General features: G+C 32.7%; 1 protein-coding gene across 1 annotated transcript; it reads right to left on the bottom strand.

The window, feature by feature from the left end:
• Positions 1 to 1,618: 1,618 nt before the first annotated feature.
• Positions 1,619 to 24,939, bottom strand: LOC140437779 (succinate dehydrogenase [ubiquinone] flavoprotein subunit, mitochondrial-like). The gene is made up of 11 exons (XM_072527499.1): positions 24,733 to 24,939; positions 24,156 to 24,423; positions 22,884 to 23,112; positions 8,813 to 9,005; positions 7,822 to 7,947; positions 7,582 to 7,759; positions 7,181 to 7,380; positions 6,310 to 6,507; positions 5,018 to 5,240; positions 4,722 to 4,885; positions 1,619 to 4,642 (listed from the first exon to the last, which is right to left on the bottom strand). The coding sequence occupies exons 1-11, from the start codon at positions 24,793 to 24,795 to the stop codon at positions 4,493 to 4,495; spliced, it is 1,992 nt and encodes a 663-aa protein (XP_072383600.1). The 5' UTR covers positions 24,796 to 24,939; the 3' UTR covers positions 1,619 to 4,492.
• Between the last annotated feature and the right edge of the window lie 812 nt (positions 24,940 to 25,751).

Raw genomic sequence — 25,751 nt, 5'->3', positions numbered from 1 at the left:
CAACCTCTATGTTTATTAATTAGCGGTAGATTTTGATCTTTCACGATGATTTTGTCACTAATTGTCAGATAGATTGGCAAGTTGTCTTAATGCATATTTTTTAGATGTAGAAACAATCTCAACTTAATAATCTCTAATCTTAATAATCTCTACTTAATAAAATCGGTGAATACAATGTACTATAACCTGTTTTTTATTAGGTAAGTAATATTATAGAAACGTCACAAAAACAAATTTCAGAACTAATATATTGTAAGTAGCCTATAACTGACGCAAATCGCTGAATTCCTTCGAAATTTGGTTATAAAAATGAATTGCTATATATTTATTCACCATTTTCATTTTATATAAATTAAGGAACCGAAAAATCCTTATTGAAATCTTATTGCGTGTCCATCTGTCCAAGAATTCTTAAATCCTAGAGTCTTGACAGTTTGTACAAAAATTCATTTTGGTGTAAGGAAGAAACCTATTGCATGGGTTCCTCTTGATAAATGAAAGAACCCTATTAAATTTGCGTTCATAGATCTTTATCTTCCCAATTCTGATGCCTTTTCTTTTTCCTGACAGAAAAGGCCCAAAATCTTGAAAGACAGAATGTAGATTCCTCTCGGTGTATTGGAATTGAGGTCAAAAGGTCTTGTAAGAAATAACCCCATTGAATTTAGAATGGTAGGTCTCCTTCTACCTTACATATTCTTATGCCATTTCTTTTTCATGGAAGAAAAGTCCTAGAATCTTGAAAGCCTATAATCTAGAGAATTTATTAAATTGGAGATCAATAGATCTTCTCATATTCTTAGACTGTTTATTTTTCTTAAACGAAAGTCCTAGAATCTTGATTCCTTTTACTGTAAAGAAGAATCTTGTTGAATTTGGGACAACACTTCTTTCCATATTCGTATGCCTTTTTGTTTTCTTGAAGTATAAGTCATAAAGTCTAAAAAGTTATTGCATAGATTCCTCTTGGTGTATGAAAGAACCATATTATATTTTAGGTCATAGATTTTTTTCTCATATTCTTATGCCTTTCTTTTTAATGGTACAAAAGACCTAGACTCTTGAAAGTTTGTACATACATTCCACTCGGTCTAAGTAGATTCCCTTCCTCCTATAGGAATTGGTGATAAAATGTCTTCTTCGTTTGGTGTAAGAAAGAAAACTATTGAATTTGGAGCAACAGGTCTTTCCTGTCATATTTTTATGTAATCTCTTTTTTATGAAATAAAAGCCCTAAAACCTTGAAACTTGGTAAATATAATAGGATTGCATTAAATTTGAAGCCAATAGGTCTTCTTCTAGTAGTTTTATTTCGTTTTTTTCTTCTAAGAAAAGTCTGATATAGATTCCTCTTAGTATAAGGAAAAACCTTAACAAATTTGGAATCTCCTGGTTCTTTTTACTCTAATGTCATTTTAATTCTTCTACGTGGCATTTTCCCCTGCTTCCTTTGGCGTTGCATTCAACTCACTAGCCTTTATCTTAGTTTGAATTAAACAGTGGTCTGAGTATGTATGCTCCGCTTCGTGCTATAGTGTTTTATACGTTACATTTTGCGTGTTACAATTTAATAAGAGACAAGAAAGAAAAAAAAAACAGTATGATAATAAAGAACCAATTATTTTTAAAAACAATATATTTACATTCATATCGCATCTGTAACAAACTCCAAATATATTTCTTACAAAATACTTAATTTCCAGTGAAAAAGTCACTATACACACTTTACTTATTATACCAATTGGTTAGAATTTTATAAAACTTAAAATCGACGATTTTCTTATTAATGTTTAAGAATTTAGTCCTTATTAGAATTTGACATATTTTCACTGTCCCAAAATCACAACAAAAAATTTATTGCTAACAAAACTATTCATCAAAGATCTTTTTGGGACATTCCAGTATTGCGCATTTGAAATAACGATTCGTTGATGTAATCAAGAAAATTAATAAATAATGAGGTAACTCAAGAACCAATATGACACTAATTTTAATCTTGTGATGAGCAATATTCGCCTCCCAAAAATCAACTCACAATAAAAAATAAGTTAAAAAACAAATGCTATTTACAAAATATACATCGATCAATATTCATTGTTAGACCATTCGATCCGGTCCGAAGGACCATATCAGCGAATGTCAGCAGTCGGGAACAAAATTGTGCTTTTGAAAAGTAAGCAAATATTTTCCAAAACAACACACAGCAAGCTAAAATAGATCATTGAGTAACAGATCTGATTTAATTAAGCAGATCAATCAATGTTAGTAGTTTCAATGAATGTTGATCAAACGTAATAACAATTTTGGATGTATCGGATAATTTTAACAACGTTTTTCAGATTTTGTTAGTGAATATAATCCTAAAAGTACAAAAATCTTCACTATGCAACGCATATGAAGGTTTTGTACTTTTTATGAAGATTTTATACAACAGTCAACACCAACAGTGGGGATTGTAATGAAAGATTATTGTAATGAAATTTTTATAGATTTAATATAAATATGAATTTATTCACTCACAAAATCTGAACTAAGTACAAAATAAATTAGAATACTTGACGGGACAAGTTTAAATAAGAACACTTAATATACCCTCGTTCAAAAACATCTACTCGATGAGTTTTTATTATTATAAATTTATATCAACTGAAATCCCACAATTAACGGCGAAAAATCATACCGTTGTTACCAGGTCTTTTTTGGACCGAAACTACTTCAAATTATTGTAACAGAACATTATTTTTGATTTTGAACGGGAGTTTATTAAGATACAATAAAAAACAAAGTCATAATGTATACAGCTTAAGCAGCGCCCAACCTAAGGAAGATAATAGCCCAAGCTACGAAAATAAGCAGATATTAATTGTTTCGACTGGAATACGTAGAACAGTTATCAGACTATTCAAAAAATAGTTCAAACATATACAGGGTGCCACAAAAATTCATTTGAGCGTTCTCAATTATCAATTTCAACTTCAATTTTAAGTATATTAGTTATTTTTCCCTCTGTATATGGTAACTTCATTTGTAGCTGATATTGGTCTTGGTAGTTCTGTCAAAGAAATATTTAAGCATAGTTTCATATTAGATTCCGTTCAACTGAGCCTGAGAGCCTTGATAAAATGTATATCGGTGCGTTAATTTTAAAATTAGGCATATAAAAAGTAAATGGCAACATTGTATATATCGTATTGTAGATAATATTCAAAAAATTAAGCTCACTTCTAATCAATTCATATTTTTCGAGTGTCAGCCATCTGATCCGGTTCGCAGTCGCTTGTAAGCCTGAAAGTGTGGGTTCAGAGTCATCAATGTTGCCGAATTTGGCACTTACTATAATTCTCTGTGCCCAATTGAAAAATTAACGCGATGCAAATGCACAAATAATGCAAAATTTTTGAGTTTTGAAAAGGACTTGTTTTTTATTGCAAATATTTTTGGAAATAGATATATAACTATGAACAACAAATAAATTATCGAATATACTGTAGATATATCACAAAAATAAAATACTTGACTTGATTTGTTCAATCGAAAAACAACTAGAAAGAGCACACAACCGTCGTTCTTGTTCGTTTTTAAGTACGGGCCCCTTACATTATGATTAAATGTGCTTAAAGACAAAATATACTAAATTCTGAAATTATGGAACCGCTAAAAATATCTTCATTGGCTTTTGAAGTTAAATATATGAAACTTCGTGTAAAGTGCGAAATATGGCAACTGTGTAAACTCCACTATATATCCAAATAGAGGTAGTCTATGGCAAGGGTTCAGCAAAATTGAATAGACATCAAAGCCATGGTCGTAAAATGCTGTTTCCTTTTAGGAAAGGTGAGTTTCCTTTTTAAAAATGATGCGGTAGTCCTGCGATCGGAAACACATACTTCACATACTAAAAAAGGCTTGAAGCTAGCTTGCATATTAATGTATTAGATGTAATAATATACATCTGATTTAATAACTTCAGTATTAGGAAATCTCTGTCGAAAACAGATTTTCGATTTAAAAGAAGTGATAACATCTTCATTTTGTAGACCATTGGTGTTTGACTGCAATAGACAAATAGTTATGGACGTTTGAACTAGTTTTTCTGTCCGTTGTGGGTGCAAGTACCTTTTCCGATACAAAAGTCACATGTAGAACTGTAAGATGGAGAATCGTTAGCCAATAAATCACAGACTTACCTGGTCTAAAATGAATGACTTAAAAGCTTAAGAAAATCGAGTTTATATTGTATTTGTACTAACAAATGGCACTATGTGGTAAAAAAGCATTAAGAAAACACACAAAACTTAACTTGACACAAGTCAAAGAAAAGTAAAATGATAATCAATCATATGTCACTTGTCTTACTTACTGACACATTATTTGACACTGTTGACATATAATTGAGGTTAGGTTTCCATAATTTCAGATGCTATAATAGATTTGACAAATTCTTGAGTAGCTGTGGTTGCGGTTTAATATAATTTTTGCGCTGTTGCATAAACTAGTAAGATCTAATTGCTGGAGGTACCGTGGCACACTCGCTCTTGTCTAAGGTATCGTCGATGACTTCTCTGTAGGTGATGTTGACCTTACCTGTCTTGTCGTCGATTGTGGTCAAGGTGTGTTTTCTCCAATGTTCTGACGACGGTTTCTACAAATAAATAATAATTATAAACGGAAAGGTAGAAAACATAAAGAAACGTTTGAAGAGGTTGCTGTATATACGATACCTTTTGTTGTCCTTCCAACGGTTTACTGTAGTCGTATTCGTCAACGCGTAGCTTGTAATCCTCTCTTGCGTGAGCACCTCGTGATTCTTTTCTGTTTTCTGCAGCGACGATTGTTTGTACGGCATTTAACATCAAGTTTTGAAGTTCCAAAGTTTCTACCAAATCTAAAATAAAACAATTTATAAGATAAATATTGTACAACTGACGTAAATTTTTCTATGTTGGCAACACTTTAACAATGTTTGTCGTCTTTATGTGTGAAGTTCTGTAAAAAACTATACAAGAACAAGACCAACCTGAGTTCCATATCAAGCTGCTGTCAGAAACTTTAAGATCCTTCATTTTTCCGTACAAATTCTCCATTTTGGTGACGCCTTCTTTCAGTGTGTCTTCAGTACGGAATACAGCAGCATGGACTTGCATGGTCTTTTGCATTTGCAATCTTAAATCGGCTGTGCTGATGCCGCCGTTTGCGAATCGGGCCCAGTCCAAGTTGGCGACAGATTCTTCACCTGCATTCTGAAAAGAATTACATAAATGTGGTACAATGAAGCTCAGATACAACACACTTTTTAAAATAATTTAAAAGTTGGTAAAAGTTAACCATGCGTTAAAAAATAAGAGCCCACTTTTGTAAGAAAGATAGCAAGGCAATGCTCAATTTCTTTCTTGCTCTGTTTTACTAAACTGTTACAAAGAAAATGAAGAAACTTATATCTTTTCTAGACCTTCTGTTCTTTTGTACAAGATTTTTTCTGGAGTCTCTTCCAGGGCATTCTTTCCACGTGTCTTCTTGGCTTTAAAAACTATGTCCTCCCTTCTATCAACTCTTCCAATTTAAAATTACTTCTAATTCTCCACGATATACTGATCCCTAAATTCTTCGAAGTAATTTTTTTTTCAAATTTCGAAGAGAGGACTCATCTGATTTCGTCATGCACCAAAAGTTCCAGCAGCAAAGGTAACAACTGGTCTTCCTAACTTCATTATTTTGATTTAAGATTTCCAATATCTTCAACACGCTGTCATAAACAAACTTTCTTCTTATTTCGCAGGAATCTACTTTAGACATTCCTAACTTTTTCATCACTACTTTGTTTTACATCTCTCTGTATTTGTATTGTACATTGCTTGTCTGGAATTGCATGTCTTGCTTACATTCATCACCATACTATTTTGCGCCCCTTTCTTAATTTTACCCCTTACCCCTTTTATTTTCTTTGTACCCATAAGAATGTAGCTTGGTCCAAGTCCCATCTACAGCTGCTCAGATTTTCTTAACATCTCACTGCATGTCGTGGATCTTAATTTCTCTACATTCAGAATATTTCTCCGAACAGCACTCGGACCGTATAATAATCCGAACCGCAGTCCTTATAATTCGTCTAAGGAATCGCCACCTGTCTTAGCAAAATTTATTCCCTATATCGTCCACAATTAATAATATTTATTCTATGATTATTTTGGTCCTTCGCACCGGATATTTAAAACATTTTTTGTAAAAATTCTACAACACTTAAATTCAGATTTACTTACGTCTTTAGGTGTAGATTTACGATTTAAGAAAATATGTATAAAATTAACTTACGTCTTTAATACTGCCAATAGATTCGCCGGGTTTGTGTTCTTCAGAAATGGTTAAAGCACAAGCCCTTCCGAAGACGACCAAGTCAAGAAGAGAATTAGCACCCAATCTGTTAGCACCGTGTACAGATGAAGAAGCAGCTTCACCACAAGCGTACAGTCCGTGCACTCGTTTGTCTTCGCCGTTAACAGTAGTTAATACCTGAAAAATATAAACAAATAGGATTTTATAAAGCTGCAAAAGTCTTCCGTAAAAAATAGATCATACTATCCAAATAACAAGGTCTACAAGCAAAATATTTGTTACCACAACTGAGCTAATCCTTGACGGCTAATCGCGAAAATCAACATGGCTAGTAAAAGCAGTTGCTTACATGTTTAATTCCAGATTTCAGTGTATGTTTGTTGGCAAAATTCAATGTAATTGTGGATTATTAAGAATTCTTTAATTGGTAATGATTATTTGACCTGCAGCCAATGTAGTAAGGATAGAAAAAAATGCGTAAGCTTTTTAAAGTTTTTGCTGGATTACGAAAAAGAGTTCTATTATGTTTAAACTAAACATTATCTTAAACTAATTCCGTTTTTCTTGCTTTATGAAATATTAACTAACTAATGTCATCTTTAAGTGGGTAATGTCTCTTCTTCTTCTTTGCCGTGCACCTATAGTGCGTTGGCGTATTATCTTATGGCCAGACGTCTATCTTTTGCGGCATGCAAAAGCTAGCTAGTGTTATTTATGCCTGTCCAGTTCTTTATATTTTGTAGCCACGAAATTTGTTTGCGACCTACTCCTCTCTTGTCCTCTTGTGGGTAATGTAAAATGACTAAAGTACTGCCTAAATAAAGAAAAAGAAGAGGTATTTTTACTTTACCTGTCCTTTATAGTTGGTGGGTACTCCTCCCATATTGTAATGTACAGTTGGTAACACAGGAATGGGTTCTCTAGTGACATCGACACCGGCAAAGATCATCGCAGTTTCTGAGATACCTGGCAGCCTTTGAGCCAACTGATCAGCCGGCAAATGGTGGAGCTGCAGGTATACGTGGTCCTTGTCAGGTCCGCAGCCACGTCCTTAAAAGAATATTTATGTATTTTAGAGCCACAATGATATATAAAATAAAAAAAAACGAATGATAACACTGTAGCGTTACAATTTTATTTTGTGACATTTGAAATCTTTCAAAATTTGACAATTGACACATAGTGACATATCAAATTTTGACATTTAAAATATTTAACTCAAAAACGTTGAAAAAATTTAATGTTGTTTACCTTCTCTGATTTCTATGGTCATACTTCTAGATACTACATCTCTGGAAGCTAAATCTTTAGCTACGGGTGCGTATCGTTCCATAAATCGTTCACCTTGAGAGTTGATGAGGTAGCCGCCTTCGCCTCTACATCCTTCGGTCATTAGGCATCCAGCACCATAAATACCAGTAGGGTGGAACTGAAATATTCCGAGACAATATTAGCAGGTTCATTTCAGTGTTTATTAAATTTATAATTTACCTGTACGAATTCGAGATCTTGTGACGGCAAGCCGGCTCTAGCTACCATCGCAGTACCATCACCAGTACAAGTATGAGCAGAAGTGCACGAGAAGTATGCTCTACCATATCCTCCAGTAGCCAAAATCTAGAACGAATAACTCAAGGTTACTATCAGATAATAGATATCGTAAAAACCAACAAAATAAACCGCCCAAGATGGGTGGGCCACGTTATGCGGATGGATGAAAGTGATCCTTCTAAAATAACCATGCTAAATAGGCCGGTCAAAAGAAGAAGGGAGCGACCTAACCTCAGGTATCTGGACGATATGCAGGACGATTTAAGGGAGATTGGAGTAAGGGAATTAAGAAGACGGACACTCGACAGGGAAGGCAAAATGTTTTGAAGTAGGCCAGGGCTCACGAAGGCCGATGATGACTATCAGATAAGAAAAAATCATCGAGTATAAAAGAAAAAAAAGATATTAAAAGTGTTAAATTAATTAGTTTCCTTTGCTTTCCTTTTTACTTGCATATCCATACATTCCTACAATTCAATATTTTATTTCCCGAGTTTCCCGTCTTCTTCGGCTTAGCTTAGTCTATTCTTAATTCTTTTAAGAGCCGGAATAGTTGGATTAGCTAGTGCATAAGAAGCGAAAGGAAAAGTTATTGCAGTAAGAAGGATAAAGCAGATAGACCAGATCATAATCTTTAGATGAATAATCGGAGTGCAAAAATGATAAATTAAGAATGGATATATTGAAGATTTTCTTAGTTGGAAAGAGTAGGAGATTGAGATTCAAGAAAAGCATGTGGGAGCAGAACACACTTTAAAGGAAATTGGTATAGGCAAAAACCAGGAGAGACACTTATGGAGAAATGAATGTCCTCCCCCGCCTCGTCGAAGTGTTTATTGTAATCCGAGAAACATACACAGACAGAACGATTCACGTCCAAAACATCAATATTTAAGGACTGAATGACAATAATAAAACATGTATAACTTACTGTATTCTTGGCTCTGAATCTATGCAAAGTACCATCCTCTAGGCATAGAGCGATGACTCCTCGGCACTCTCCACCTTCCATAATTAAGTCTAAAGCGAAATATTCCACGAAATAATTGCAATCGTATCTTAAACTTTGACCATACAGGGTGTGAAGTAGACTGTGGCCGGTCCTATCGGCTACACAACAGCACCTAAAGCATAAAGATGAACGGTATGTTATTTTACTAATATAATAGGTAGTATACAATACAATATGGTAATTTAAATGAGTTGAGTGGCAAGTAAATTCTTCTAAAACACTAACTTTACGCTCGTGTACATTTTATTACAAATAAAGCTGACATAAAAAGAACCGCGCAAATGGTGTTGATTAAATTAGATTCAAATCTAATAAAATATTAAACATCATTCATTCTTAACAACAACATGTACATTTTTTGGTAACTTTAATTTTTGTAAAGGGTTGTACCCTAATATTTTGGTGGCTCAGGCATGTTATCCTGCTTTTAACCTGATGATGGAATTATTATTCCGAAAACGTTTGTTTTTTTGATAAATATACCTATATACAAAGATTTAAACCTCTTTTTGTGATACATGGAATTTATTTTCCTTGTGGATTATCTAAAAATTTGTTCTTAATTAATAGACTTTTTCTGATTTGGATAAATCTTTTACTCAAATAGTTTCGTTAACCTTTTTTACTAATTTAATGACAGTAGATGTTGTTATGGGATGTGGGTTAGGATATAAATTATTAAAGTTATTAGACGTTTCTTGTTGACTTCTACGCATATCACCATATACTAATATCAATAAAACCTTAATTTGTTCTTTTTCCCATATACGATCCGGTGTGACTTTAAATAGAAAATAACAATACTAATTTATTGAAACGTTAAAGTTGTTATCATAACAGTCATAGCCATCTGAATGTATTATTTTAATTTAAGCGAAGATAAGGTAAATGTAGCAATAACTCTTTACTTTACTTTACTTAATCAGTAGACCCATTTGTACCTTTCGGTGTTGGGCCGTTTAAAATACAATTCATTACATTACACTATTTGACGGTCTTCTGAGGTGTCCTAGCTCTTAACGAACTTTCTCCATTCCTTCCTATTGGATGCCATCTGTGTTGCTTCCTGCCAAGTCTTACCCTTACTCTGTAGTATCTGCGAGATGTCACTGTTCCATTCTTTAATGGGTCTTCCTCTTCTGTTCTTCCCTATTGGTTTAGCGTCCCACACTCTTTTAACTTGTCTATTATTGTCCATCCGGGTTAGATGTCCGAACCATGCCAATTTTTTCTCTTTGATTGTCTCGAGTATCGGTTTGATTTTGAGTCTTTCTCTTATTTCTTCATTTCTGATTCTATCAGTTCTTTTTACTCCTATCGTTCTTCTGAGGTATTTCATCTCTGCTGCCTGAATTCTGCTCTGATGTCTTTTGTTTAATATCCAATTTTCTGCTCCATATGTCACTGTAGGTCTATATATTGTTTTGTATATTGTCATCTTGGTCTTTGTTGATATTTCTTTGTTATTAAGGAATCCTCTATTTAGTGCTTGGAATAGTTTTCCTGTGTTTTCCATTCTGTTGTTAAGGTCATCCTCGATGTCTCCTTTGTTGTTGATTACTGTTCCTAAGTATTTGTATGAATTTGTCTGTATTATTTTTTGTTGGTCTATCATTACTTCTATTTGATCTTCCGTCCCTTGTTTCCTTGATATTTTCATTATTTGAGTCTTCTCTTTGTTTACGTTTAGGTTGTATTTGCTTGCTTCTAGGTTCCATTTCTCTAAGTTGTATTTCAGTTTTTCTGCAGTTTCCGCAATTAATACTATGTCGTCTGCAAATATACACATCTCAGCATTTATCATTTGCATTCTGTTCCAACCGATGCAGTATTTCTTGAATGTTTTCTTACATTCTTTCACTATCTCATCTATAACATTTATGAATAGTAGTGGGCTGAGACTTCCCCCTTGTCTAACTCCTTGGGTTGTTTCGAATGGTTCTGACTGTATATTTAACATTCTTACTGTATTTGTTGTTTTCATGTATATACTCTTTGTTGCTTCTATCAGTTCTTCACTTACTTGTTTCTTCTTTAGACTTTCCCATATATCTTTTCTTTTGACTGAGTCGAATGCTTTTTCCATGTCTATAAAACTCAGATGTATTTCTTTATTTTTCTTTAAGGCTTTTTCTATTACTTGTTGCATGGTGAATATATGGTCTTGTGTGTTGTGTCCTTTCCTGAATCCACTTTGTACATCCTCTAATTTATGTTCTATTTCTTTTCTAATTTTCCTTTCTATTATGGTTTCGTATACTTTTGCTGCTACACATAGTAGTGATATACCTCTATAGTTCCTACAGTCTCTTGTGTTTCCTTTCTTGTATATAGGTATAATTACTGCATTTGTCCATTCTCTGGGTATTACTTTTCTCTTCCATATTAGGTTATATATGTATAACAATTTTTCTTTTGCTTTTACTCCTATATATTTCATCATTTCTGGTGCTACTTCATCGCTTCCTGGTGCTTTTCCAATCTTTATCTTTCTTATTGCTTCTTCCAGTTCTTCTTTTTCTATAGTTTCTGTATTTTCCGTGTTTTTCATGGATACTCTCCTGTTGTGGCTTTCCTTCTCCATTGTAATCGCTTGATTTCCATTCAGTATCAGCTGAAAATGTTCCCTCCATCTTTCCATTATTGTCTTATCGTCGTAATAACTCTTTAATTAATCAATAATTCCCTGTTATAGGGAAAATTACATGAAAAATAATCAGTATTTCTTAAGGATGGATGTTTTATAAGTTCATTAGATTTCCAGAAAAACGGAAGATCTGACAACAATGTAAATAATGCCATAATATTGGTTTAATAATTATAATATTAGGATATAAGTTATTGAAGATTATTCAAATTAAAAGAGTTTATTCATTTAAATGTAATAATTTTACTAACGGCGAAGGTAATAGTAGTAGCAATAACTCCTAAATTATGGTATTTAGGTATAAAAAATCATCCTAAAATACTTCCCACCCAACAGAGCGGCGCCAACAAAAACAAAAATGAAAGTCGAAGGACTAAATACGGAATCCACGGACTACTTATACTGGAAAAGAATATCAGAGAAGTTCACTGGGAATGAAATATTAGAAAACGATAACAACTCAAGGGAAAGCTGAGAAACACTCAAAAATAACATAATTAAAGCAGCAAAAAATATACAGGGTGATCCATAAACTAAGAGAGTTCATTAAATTTACATAAAAACGGAAAACACCACAATATCGACCGCGCCACACACCAAAATCTATACAAATCGTGCAAGCCGTTTTCGAGAAAATTGTGACGTTTCATTCTTAAAACTTACTTTGTAAATTGAGAAAAGAAAAACAAAAGTATTGTAAAAGTGTAAAAAAAGGCCTTCATGTTTGTTTTTTTAAAAAGGTTTGTAAGTGCCTTTGAACAGATTCTACAGTGATTTTAGTTTTAGAAAGTTTTAAGTTTTAAAGTTTTAAAATTTCACAAAAACACGTGATTACCCTCGTTCCGGGTGGCGACACTATTTTTCCTTCAGTTTTAAGTACTTGGTAAAAAAATTGGTATCAAGAGTATGCCCTCAAATTTCAAAATCAAAAATTTGGATGTTTTTGGCATCAAAAAGGTAGATATTTTCTGTAGAATTCGACGTAATAATATATTCTAACAATATCTTTATAATTTATTAATATCGTGAATGAAATTTTTAATGGAAAAGCCGATCCTGTTTATATAAAATAATTAGCATGGAAATTTAGTCGCAATGATCAATACAGCAAAACATTACGATGCATAAAACTATGATCAATATTATAATAAATTATTCATACATAATATATCTCGTGATTATTTGACAAAAACATACTTTTCCCATGGGAAAACATATTTTTCGATAAAAAAAGTAACTTGAAATACGAGGACTAGTTAAAAAGTGTTTGACCTAGTCGGTAGATGTTCATACAGCTATTCAATAGGAAGATAAGTATGATATTGTTACGTTTTTCTGTGGGTTCAACGATTAAGTGAAGCATAATGTGGTTTAATTTTATTTCAGTCCAAAAGTTCACTTAATTACAAATGTCACAAATTTTTATTACATTAATAATTATCGCTTACAATTCGCACTGATATCGCTTACAATTTGCCAATACTAATCTTTAAGGTACGCCTCGGTGGCTTATATAATCAGAACAAATATTCTCGAAATAGCTAGCGCGGGAACGGCGGCCGAATCAACGCGATAATACGAAATTCCAGGAGGTTACCGATAAAGAAGTGAATTCGGCTTCTCCAATTCGTCTAAGCACAGGGCCGGAATCAGGGGTTATGACTCACAACAATATAATCTTTTTCTTCTCTTCCACTTCGTCTTGGATCGTTTTATTAGTTATGCAGTAGATCCAAGATACTCTACGCATGCGACTATAGCACCACATTTCTAACGATTTTAAAGCGATTACATGGACATTGACATGTATAAAAGATCAACTGTAAAAATCAGTATTTATTATTACGCATAATGTGGCTAAGTAATGATCATGCTGGTAACAGGATGCAACCCTGCCGAACTCCATTTCCAAATGCGAGATTCGGACAGTTCATTTTCGAATCGCACTGTTAGTTTTTATTGCAGATATTTGTTTGAGATTAGTCTTATATCCTTACCATTAGTTTATCATGTGGCACTTTGTCAAATGCCTTCTCGAAATCAATGAAACATGCAAACACATCGCAGTTGATATCCGTATTAGAACTTGCAAACTGAAAAGTGCTTCAATCGTTCAGAGTCCTGCTCTGAATTCAAATTGAACTTCACTCAGGTGTTCTTCTAATTTGGTGCATATACATAAGTGAATGATAGTAAGGAGTACAATACCCAAATGTAAGTAAATTATAAGAAAGTTAACTTTTTTATTCCTTTTATTGTTACTGGTTTCCATGCAGTAATTCTGGATTTTCCTTTTGTTTCTACAGACAAAATATGTTTTCGGTATATATATATTGGTTTCATCAGCTACTAATTATAAAATTGCATCAGTCAGTAGAATCCTAAAAAGTATTTTTAATTGGTGTAGTTTTCAATACCTCACATCTTAAAAATTGGAAATTTTTCATGTCAATCAGATCATTTTCCCAGTCACCATCAGAGAAATTCATTAACCTTCAGAAAAATTAGAATTATTTAAGCGACAGCCGAAAGGTTTATAACCAATATGTTTTGCTCGAACAAACTTATAACACTGACTTAAAAATATGAGTTACACAATGAGCCTTCGAGACCACATACAAACCAAGAAACAAGCAATGACAAGGCGTTCAAGACGTCATCGAAAAAATCACGACACTTAAGTGGAACTGGGCAGGGCACTTGGCTAGAACACAAGATGGACGGTGTACAAGACGAATCATGGAATGGAGGCCCAGAAAGTATGAAAGAAGCCGACTAGATGGACCGACGACGTGAAAAGAGTAGTGGGAAACTGGGTAACTCTGAAGAGCATAACTCTGGTGAACTATAAGGGTAGAGAACAATTTAAGAAACTGGGAGGCCTATGTCCAGCAGAGGACACGATTGGCTGAATTATGATAATGAAGCGATAGCGGCACCGAAACGGTTAAACAATGGGATCATAATAATACTGGTTCTCTGCTCCTCAGGTATTCGTCTTAATTTTATGACATATATTTTATGTAGTCTATTCATTTTTGACAATGTTTTTATCAGATCTTTCATTTGGTCATCGATCATCGTTCTTTGCAATCATATGACTATATCTCTTTCTACAACCACTTCTTTCCTCATTCTCATAGGAGACAAAACAAATGGAAATTTTGATGTCCTTCGTTAATGGAAAAATATGAAACAAACTGTTTTGAAGTAACGATAAACTACATTGAAAAAAATATTTTTAAATGAAAGTTTTTTTATTTCTTACAGACCGTGAACTTTTTATTCTACTTTTGTATAATTACCAAACTTTCCATCCGTAATAATAATTTCGTAGATACTGGTACAATAAACGGATTTCAAGGATATTCGTCAACAAACTATCCAAACGATGAAACCAGCTGATGGCATTTTAATAGCTGGATTTTATAAAACTTTAGATAAAAGTATTCGTGTCGCTAATTATTGGTAGTCTAATCGACGGAATGACGTTTTTAGAAAGAATATGCTCGTTACTGAAATATAAAATGATACGGCCAAGTAAACTGGTTTATCATTAAAGTTAACGGTACTTTTGAGTTGAAACTTCAGTAAATTTTCATTAGTATGACAATAGTTTAAATTATTCGGCAGGGCTCACTAACAGAATACATTTCCTGGCATAGAAATTACTTCATTAATTTTATTTTGTATTAAATGAACGTAAAGATAGTATATTTTTGTGTGTCGTGAATATTTAATATGTTTTCAACTCTTACAGAAAAACAGGCATGTTGGATGGCACCCCCATCATCAGACTACAGATTGGTAAACTGCACTGAAGAAATTGCACATACTCAAAAGTATCAAACTATGATAAAATGATTAAAGAGCTGGAATAACGGATTGCTTAGAGGAAGCTACCTCTGCTAGTAAATATGCAGAGGATTAAAAACTATTGCTATAATGAATTAAAAGCCAAATATTATGACGTTGGAGCTTAGCATAAATTAGTCAATTCATCAAAGCCGTAGCAAAGCTCTTGCTGAAATTTGTAAATATATAATATTTAATGAACTTAAATTAATGCACAAGGTGATGACGATTGATAGAACTAGAAATAACCAGTCGAAAATAAGAAATGTAGCAGGATATAAAGTGATAAGGCGTTTCAATTTGGAGACTCTCTGTTATCATAAACAATAAAACATGCGAAGAAGAAATACGCCGACGCCTTACAATGGCCGGATCATCAACAGTCAAACTTACTAAAATCTGAAAAGATACGGCCTTAACTAAAACACCAAACTAAGCATGGTACGGGCGTTTATCTTTCCTATCGCTATATACCCTGCAAAAACTGGACCATCGAAAATTTTGACTTGACACGAGTTGACCTTTGAAATGTGGGTCTATGGTAGAATAATACGCATACTCTGGACAACACACCGCACACAATATTGACAGAGCTCGACATCACCACTAGGCTAACTACAATAATCCACCATTAAACAGAGACGCAGCACACCAAGCACCAGAGAGAAAAGAATGAATAACAACCATTATGTCGAATTCCACAACGTTACCACATCCTTACGAATACGATAAAGGATAGAGGAGGAGAATCGTTGTGTCATAAAAATTGTACTATAAATAATATTCTAATCCGACAATAATTTTTTCGTATAACAACACGAATTTAAGTCCCATGAAAATCATTCCAAAATAAATAGACCGAATAAATTGAGTGAAACAGCTTGATGACATAATTGCCAGGAAATTTGTACATATTAACCATAATAGTTTCTGTCAATTATAGTAATCGCAACGATAACTTTGTCCTTGAAAACAAAATCTATTTCACATGCAACAATTGCAACACCTCATTATATTTTCAAGGGATTAGTCAGATTTTTATGCTTCTTTTGCTCACCAAAATGAATTATTATTATTCTCTTAATGAGCTGATTTATTGCTAATAAATTTTGATAAATCAAGTAGGTGAATAAGTTAAATAAACAATTGTGTTAATTAGCAACAAGATATTTAGTGGAAATTATAAAAAACATACATATAACCTTATATTAAGAAGGTTGTTGCTGTTGTAAATTTTGTGACAGTAACACATTTTGAATCTTTTTTACAATGTCAATTCGTGCGTTTTTTATGAATGATCTTAGGGAATAGTTTAAAAACAGAACTCTTGATATGAAAAGTCGAATTTCACTCCAAACACATAGAAAATATAAAATAGCAAGTCGAGTTATCATCACAAGTCAATAGTATTGTTAGTTATTAATACCCATTTTCTGAATCCTAAATACTTGGTGGGGAGCGGCTACGGGTTGGTGAGTTTGAAGTTGTAGTAATTTTGTATGAGGTTGACTGAACAATGGTCCTTGGGAGGAATATAATAAACGAAAAAAACAAAATTAAATAAAGAATGATGTCAACGTAGCGACTTGAAACAGCAAAAGCCTCTTTAATATTTGCTTCTGTTCATCAATATCTATTTCGAGTATATTATCAAGTTCAAGTGTGGGTTGGTAATCAACTAGAACCAAAAGACTGGAGTTGGAAGTTAATCGATAACACATTCGAACCAATCCAGGCTGTATTCCCATCTCCACCAGAAAAACTCGTCAACACAACTTTTTGCAATAATTATAAAAAGGAATTGAATGCAAAATGCGGCTGCAAAAAGTTGGGATTGATTTGCTCATTTGCATGTACTACTGATCAAGGTCAATCGAACTTGAATGTTGAATCGCCGTCATACGAGAGTTCATGCGATATCAGCGAGGAGACATCCATTAGGTCGCTACTATTACAATTTACCTACCCATCAGCAGGTAAAAGAACAATAACAAGAACAAGAAGTAGCAGAAGCATTATATGAATACCAACAAGACGAATAATTTTCAAATTTCCTAAATTTTTTAGAATCCACACCTCTTTCGTAATTTTCAATAGTACCGTTTTTTATTATACCTATTGAATTAAAATAAATACATAATATATAGAAATATAAATGGCAAAAATAAATATTAACACGAAAGAAGAGAAAAAAATGATCTCTAAAAAAACAATATATGTAGATTTCTTCAAAAAAATAACAAATGGAAAAGAATTAGAAGAATTCTGAAATGTCTTAGCGAGTAAGTTAGAATCAGATCCTTCATATAATCAGAACCAAATTGAAGACGTTAACAAACACATAAATAAAAACCTTGTCGAAGCCGGACTACAGGTCGCAAAGAAAAGAAGAAATAAAGAAGACTAAGCAACGAAACTATGCAACTAATGAAGGAAAGAAGAAAACTACTGCCGAAAACAAACACATACTCAAGAATACGTAGATCTAAATAAAACCATTGGAAATGAACTAAAATGTGACATCAAAAAATGAAAGAACAAGTCATAGAAAAGAACAGAGGCTTAAAATGTCTAACACCAATACTGGGCGTTCCGAAAATTATCAAAATTAGAGACAAAAATAATAAAGGAGAGAAGGACAAATTATATAAAATAACAAAGATAGTTCAAGGCTTCTACAAAACTTTTTACAGATAGCAAAGCCAGCCTAATGAACCAACAAATGGATGAGAGGTACTACCAAATATAGAGTGATTCGAAATACAGGCAACTGATACGTAATATAAAAATGCAACTATGATAGTACAATTAGTCAAAAATACAAATCCCATCCCCATTAAGAAAGCAGTTCGACAAGGCGACGTAATATCGCCAAAGCTGTTTAATCTAACCATTTCAGATTTGATGAGGACATCGTGATTATAGCGAGCACATTCGAGGAATTACAAACCCTAGTGAAGGAACTCGCAGACAGCTTCTATACGTCGGCTAAAAATGAATATGAGAAAAACAAAAACAATGATAAACCGAGGCGACCCCAGACGTGTAACTATAAATGGTAATGAAATACAAAGTCCAAGAATATATCTTCCTAGGCCAAATTCTGAAAATTGACAAATATAACCAGAGTGCGGAATTCACTAGAAGAGCAAGACTGAGACGAACAGCATTTGGAAACTCAATTGGATACCTAAGAACCGCAAAATACCTCAATATTTGAGGAACAAAGTGTTTATCGAATGCATTATTCCTATCATGACAAATGGATGTCAAACCTGGACCCTAACTAAGGTAAATATAAACAAACTTTCCACAATAGAAAGGGCAATGGAAAGAGCAATGTCTTGGATTGCGGAGTCGAGGATATTACAAGAAAAATTTACAAAGCCACAATACAACATATACAACATTGAAGAGCCTAAAAAGGTAAACAACCAAGAGGAAGACCACAGATGGTAGATGACATAAAAAGAATAGCTCGAACAGATTGAAAGTATATTGTTGAGCATAGAGATCCTATGTCCAAAAATGGATGATAGAAGGCTAAGAAGAAGAAGAATAAGATTGGATTAAACAAGATCACAATAAATCGTGGAAACCACGTTAAAAAACGCGCCAAGTACACTACCCTACATTTGTTGTAGAATTGTTTGCATATGAAGAACTCTTTAATAGTTATATCCGAAACGGTGACTCTAGGAGAAAAATTAGCTTTTTTACATATAAAAAAAAACAAAAAAAAACATATTTACGATCTTTAACCTTAAATAACTTTTTTGCAGATTGATGGAGACTTTTTTACATTTCATTTATAATGATGTACCAAATATTCGTACCGATTTTTAGCTCAATGTGAATTTTTGTAACCTGATCTTGACCGAGCTATTGCTTCAGTAGTAAAGGTAGATAAGTATTTATGAATCTTATTTCTCATACGTTTAGGTATTACAACCTGTGCATCTACATCATCAAACATATTAATTTTTTTGGCGTAGACGAAAAAGAAAACTAATAATACGTATAAAAGGTGTCAGAACAGCAGAAATATAAATTTAGAATAGAACACGAAACTTCAGTCTGGATGCGCGCAAATAAAACTTTCCATATATAAATAAAACATTATAAGTACTTTTGAAATTTTAATTAAGATACGAAAATATGAAGGGCATCGCGCCAATTATTTCTACGTTGGAATATATGAGACATGTGTATGCAATAATTTTAATGCACTCACTTTCATACAATCTAACTTTCAAATTATAATTCCAAAGGTTGCTTGTTGGAGTCTCCTAAATTTAGTCTCACCTTGAAATAAATACGATATGAACTTGATTTAAAACAAATCGGATGAAATGACTTAATGTACATCAAATTCAGCTACTTGATAAAGGGGTAAAATGAAACTTAAAAATTCTATAAGATCTAAACACCACAAAAAAGAATTTAAGGTACTAATTACCGTCTAGATTGGTACATTTTCAACAATTTTTTTTGTATCTTATTTATTATATACGGCAATTAGACTTCTTTTATATTACTAAACAACTTTTGAAGATCACAAAAAATTTTTCTTCTGTTTTTTGAAGTTATACTTCTATACGCGCGCTCCACGTTGGAAATTTGTATGGGAGTGAATCTGTGAAATCATTACATATGTAAGATAATGAGTAAGAGAGAGACAGACGATATATTTTCTCTCTCTTCCTCTCTCGAATATAAAAATGTTCCTTTTGTATATATGAGTATTCCAGCCTGTCACGCGGGAGACCAGGGTTCGATTCCCAGTCGGGGAGGACTTTTTTATTAATATTATTACATGGTAAATTAAAAACATGCGTAAGTAGAAAAGTTATGTATATTATTGTCATTTTTAAATACTTATGAATATTGCATTTTAATTTGTATTGTATTATTATATTGAATTATGTTGCACTGTATTCTAGTGTATTTTTTTTTATGTATATTATTCTCATTTTTAAATACCTATGAATATTGCATTTTAATTTGTATTGTATTATTATATTGAATTATGTTGCAATGTATTGTATTGTATTTTTATATTAATAACAAAATAAACAATGAATTTTACTGCAGAGTATGTGTAAAAAAATTTTTGCATTCAACTTTCATACATATATGAAAATAAAAATATACATTTTCATCAAAATTCTGATTCAATCCTTCATTTACTATACTCCTATTATAGGTCAAATGTTGTTTATTAATTGTTAGTAAGTTATTATTAATTCTGTTTCTCTTTCTGCTATGTCTTACCTATAGCATTACATATGTAATGATTGTGCAGATTGACTCCCAAATAAATTTGTAACGGCGAATGCGTGTATAGAAATGTAACTTCTACCGGCAGTCCCACTGGACTGCCACACCCGTTTTTTTTTTTCTATTGTTCGTGTATTTTAAAGCGAGGTTTTCTAATTACTTGCGTTTTGTGTATGAGCGCAAGTGGGAATTATGTGCCTTCTTTGCTTGTATTTCCTAGCAAAAATGCCTGCGAATTTTTAAAGAAGGGAGTTCAATCTGAAAGAATTTTCGCCTTCCATCTATCAGGGTGGATTCAAACCGACAATTTCACGCAATGGTTCAATTACTTCATTGATTATGTAAAACCAAGTGCCAAAAACCCTACACTTTTGATTTTGGAAGGGCATCATGAGAAACCTAGATGTTATTATCGCTACTAGGAAAACCGCATAACTTTATTGTGCTTTCCGCCTCACACTGCACACAAGATGAAACCGCACGACAAATCAGTAACGGGGGCTTTGAAAATTTTCTACAGTGAAGCAATTCGTCAATTTTTAAGGCAAAATAATCGCCCAATATCTCATTTTGACATCAGTGACCTACTTGGAAAAGCTTACTTGAAGATCAAAACTGGCTAAAGGGAAGTGAATGGATTTCTTCAAACGGGATCTTTCCAGTAAACAGACATATTTTTTCCAAAGAGCATTTTCTAGTGGAAGCACATAAGAATGAAGAAGCACCCGTTGGACATGAAATACAAACTCGCCTAATGACCAGAAAGATGCCGATGAATGAGCAATTGGACAACCAGTTTTATCCCAACACATATACTTCCCATTCTTGTTCTTAAAAACGACAAGGCACAAGAGGACGAAAATTTTGACTACAACCCCAAATGAACTGGAAGAGTTAACCGTATCGAAAAAAAAAAAAAAAATTTAAAGGAAAGTTGAGTTCGACGAAAAGAAAAGGCCAACGACGATGCAAAACCTGGTAGCAGCCAAATTGATGTTGGGGCAGCAAGTTCAAGTTTTATAAAAAAAGCGAGGAAGGTACTAGTGGAAAACGACACATCTTCAGATGATTTAAATGAAAATACCCCACCCCTAGATGACTCGACTGATGAGGAAGAATTGCCGAATATGAACAGTAACCCAAAACATGATGCAGAATGTATTTTCTGTTCAGGACCTTTTACGGATGATTTAAGGGAAGAAATGTAGGTACAGTGTCTAAGATGCGAGCTCTGGACACACGAGTTATGCGCTAATCCCGAACGCGATTGCTATATTTGCGATTTTATATATGCGAATATATATTTGCGAATAACAAATATGTATTTTTTTAATAACACAAAATATATTTTTATTTATGTATTTCTTTAAGTTTGTTACAACATTTATTTCAATACTTTTCGAAATAATTCGATAAGTAAAAATGGTATTCCATAATCCCCGACTTTACTATACTGAAAAAAATTTCAATTAATTTCATTATTAACTTTGCGAGGAATAAATATTTTATAATTTTGTTTTGCTGATAATTTTCCACGAAAAAAAAAGTTGTTATGAGTAGAACCATTTTTAACCAAGAAAGCCAGTTTTTACAAACCATCATTTGTGTATTTTATCGTAACATTACAACCTTAAACTCCGGTAATCAATCATCCAACACTTTAACTTACCAATCCCCATTGCAAATTAATAATTTTTTTTCGTGAAATGACATATAAAAATGTCTCCAATCTGGAAAGGAATCTTCAATCTGAAAAGTAGTGGGGGGAATCACCTAGTAACGTATAAAAGTGAATATGAAGACTTCAAATAAAAAGCGCTTACTTGAAAGCGATATCTCCGCTAATAATTGACCAATTTTAATGTTTTTTTTTTTATCTCGGATAGAGCTTGAAAATAATAACAATTTCTTACGCAATCTTTGTTGCAATAAACAACCAAGAATTTGTTATAAACTAACCTTTAATCAAGAACCTATTTTAAATCCAACCTATAAAAAATAATAAAATTCTCGCATTATCATGCACTTTAAACAAAACTGTTGAAGATATTCATTTGTTACCATAGAAAAACAAAGACAATAATCCTTAAGCCAAATTTTGGTCAATAAAAAATATTCCATATAACAGCAAGTTTTAAAACTTAAAAATTAGTATTCATACTTAAAGTATGTACCAATAAATCTCTGAAGATAATTTGACTGACTTACCTGTGGGCTTGTCCACCTTTTCCAAACTTCAAGGACTGACCACCAAAAGCTCTTTGGTAGATTTTTCCTTCTTGCGTTCTCGAGAATGGCATTCCAGCATTTTCCAATTCGATGACAGCCTTCGGGGCTTCCCTGGTCATGTAATGAATAGCATCCTGGTCTCCAAGCCAATCGGAACCCTTCACTGTATCATACATGTGCCATTGCCAGTTGTCTTCCTCCATGTTACCTGTAAATAAAGTAGAAGAAAACATGTTTTACAACGAATCAGTATTTTTTTTGTTATAAAATAATTAAAGATGCTGCATCCATTTATGAGTCGTTGTAGCTTTATCCAATATATTCCTAGTAAACAGGCAAAATATGAGGTAAAAATGTTTGCATTATGTGATGCCAAAAGTTTTTACAAAACTAATCTAGAAATATATTGCTAAAAACAACCTGATAACCCATTTGCGATCTCTGACACTCCAACAGATTTTGTTATACAATAAAATACTTAAAATAACTTAATAAGGAACAAAAATGTGATTACATCTAAGCATCTTATTAGCTACTATATGCAGAATGTATCATTATATTTGTTTCACATGTAATATATAATTTTATGATAAATTTGTGTGGTAATTTTAGAATATTTTCCAAAAAAAAGGTAGATACTGTAACTTATTTGATAAACATCTGACTGTAAGTTACTTATTTAAAGATTTACAGTCCTGCCATGTCACCAAAAAATTCTGAAAAGTCACCTACTTAATATAGTTTAAAAAAAATAATTTGTTGATAGGTTCAACATTAGGTGGATCTAAAAATTAAGTAGCTTAAGTTTTGGTGGTAAGCTGAGTATAAATCAGTTGTTATAATAATTTGCAAGGATTAAATGACATTGCAAGTTTAAGTATTTGGTTCGATTTGTTTGATAAGATAAAAGTTTCTGGTCCAGATGATCAGATAGGTAATGTTCAATTAATAATATTTTAATTGATATTTCAGATTTTAGTAGTACCTACTAGTTTTGTAATCAGACCTATTATTATATTACTTTTAGTAAAGTGAAAAAGAAAATGAAAGTTATCCAAAAAAACATTCAAAAGACAGCACACGTCTATCACTTCAACTCCATCCAGATAGTAGGGTTACATCTGTACTATGAAAAAATATTTTAATGTGTTTTTTGTGTGTCATAAGTGTATACAAAAACAAATCAGTTTTTTTTTTCAATAATTAATCTCTACTTATTGATGTTTGATAATAGTATATTCAAAAACTCACCTAGTGCCGCATTGATACCACCCTGTGCAGCCACAGTGTGTGACCTCGTGGGGAACAATTTTGTGATTACAGCAGTCTTAAATCCTTCTTGTACCAACCCATAGGCAGCCCTAAGACCTGCCCCTCCTGCACCAACAACCACTGCATCATATGTGTGGTCTACAATGGGGTAAACCTTCGAGACTGAGTCGCTTGAACTGGCATTTTTTCTGTCGACTTGGATGTGAAGCTTCCTGGTAGCAGCTATGGGCTTAACCAAGGAATTTAGCTGTAATTTGGGAAACAAATAGTACTGTTGAATCAAAAGTAATTGTTTATTATACTAATAGCAAACAGTTGTTTCTATGAATTATTTATTGTGCATTTGAAATTGTGGGCATGTCCCCACAATAGATAAGGCATGGTAGATAAAATGGTATAAGCAAACCACAAGTTATTGCAAAATTAGCCCTTATTATGGCACAATTCATTGTTACTATGCCTAAGCGCTTAAATAAGATCATTAAAATGTTTGTTATTTTTGCTAATATCATTACATATTTTAAGATTATGTAATAAAAAAAACTGAATAACCTACCTTGAATGAATTTCCTATTACATTTTTTACACACGCTGCTTGAAGTTTTAGTATGCTACTCATATTTAATTGCTTCTTGAATTAATTTATAAACCGAAAATCCCGCACTGTTTTTAACCCTGTATTTGTCTGTTTTTTTGGTTAATGCAAAATGAAAAAATTCATTTTAAAGTCGATAAATTTCAGTGATGCTGCCATCTAACGGTAATATTTTATAGTACTATTCACTATTCAAATCTGATGGAGGTTAGTAAATAAGATAATTAAAAAAAGTAAAATTAAATGGCTTAAATTTGGATTTTATTTGGGAATTATTAAGCAATTATAAATAACAACTTAACAGTTTAAACTAAATTATACTTATTAAAGGAATTGCCATGGTGTTCTAAAAACAGTACTGGACTTGGCATTATGACAATCAACTGTCATTAATTTATTACTACTTTTTTTAAGATTTTTGCGATTTAAGTGTTTAAAAATTACAAAAATTTGAAGCATTAGTTTTCACTTTAATTTATGTTTTAAAAAGCATTTTCAATACACCCTATTAGTAAACACATTACACTACGTTGTGTTGAGGTGTTTTTGGCGATAATCTCGACAAAGTTCACTTTTATTACTCGATGGTTCACGTCACAGCTACTCTATTCAACACAGTAACAAAATGCTGTAATGCACTTAATATATGTAAACATATATTTTAAACTTTAAATAAACTTTCTTTGTTGTCGGGATATAAGGTTAGAACTACGCCTAAGAATTCATGGACTAAAGGATGTCAAACGGAGCAGAAGTTACTAGAAGAATAGGAAATGAAGCTGAAATAATACTGATTATCAAAAGAAGAAAACTTGAGTACTTAGGCCATGTTATAAGAGGGCAAAGATCCTCATTATTGTAGCTTATTATGCAAAGAAAAATTCGAGGAAAGCGAAATGTGGGAAGACGAAGAATATGTGGCTTAAGAACTTGAGGGAATGGTTTGAATGCAGTAGTGTAGAACTATTTAGAGCGGTAGT

The sequence above is a fragment of the Diabrotica undecimpunctata genome, chromosome 3, assembly GCF_040954645.1.
Source record: "Diabrotica undecimpunctata isolate CICGRU chromosome 3, icDiaUnde3, whole genome shotgun sequence".
NCBI lineage: Eukaryota > Metazoa > Arthropoda > Insecta > Coleoptera > Chrysomelidae > Diabrotica > Diabrotica undecimpunctata.
Note: the sequence above shows the minus strand (reverse complement) of the source record. Positions and strands in the feature narration are given on the sequence as shown.

Coding starts and splice junctions, on each gene's coding strand:
- LOC140437779 (XM_072527499.1), bottom strand. CDS start 24,795: ATGAGTAGCATACTAAAACTTCAAGCAGCGTGTGTAAAAAATGTAATA. Junction 24,424..24,732: donor TAATAGGAAATTCATTCAAG/GTAGGTTATTCA, acceptor CCCAAATTACAG/CTAAATTCCTTGGTTAAGCC. Junction 7,948..8,812: donor GATTCAGAGCCAAGAATACA/GTAAGTTATACA, acceptor TATTCGTTCTAG/ATTTTGGCTACTGGAGGATA.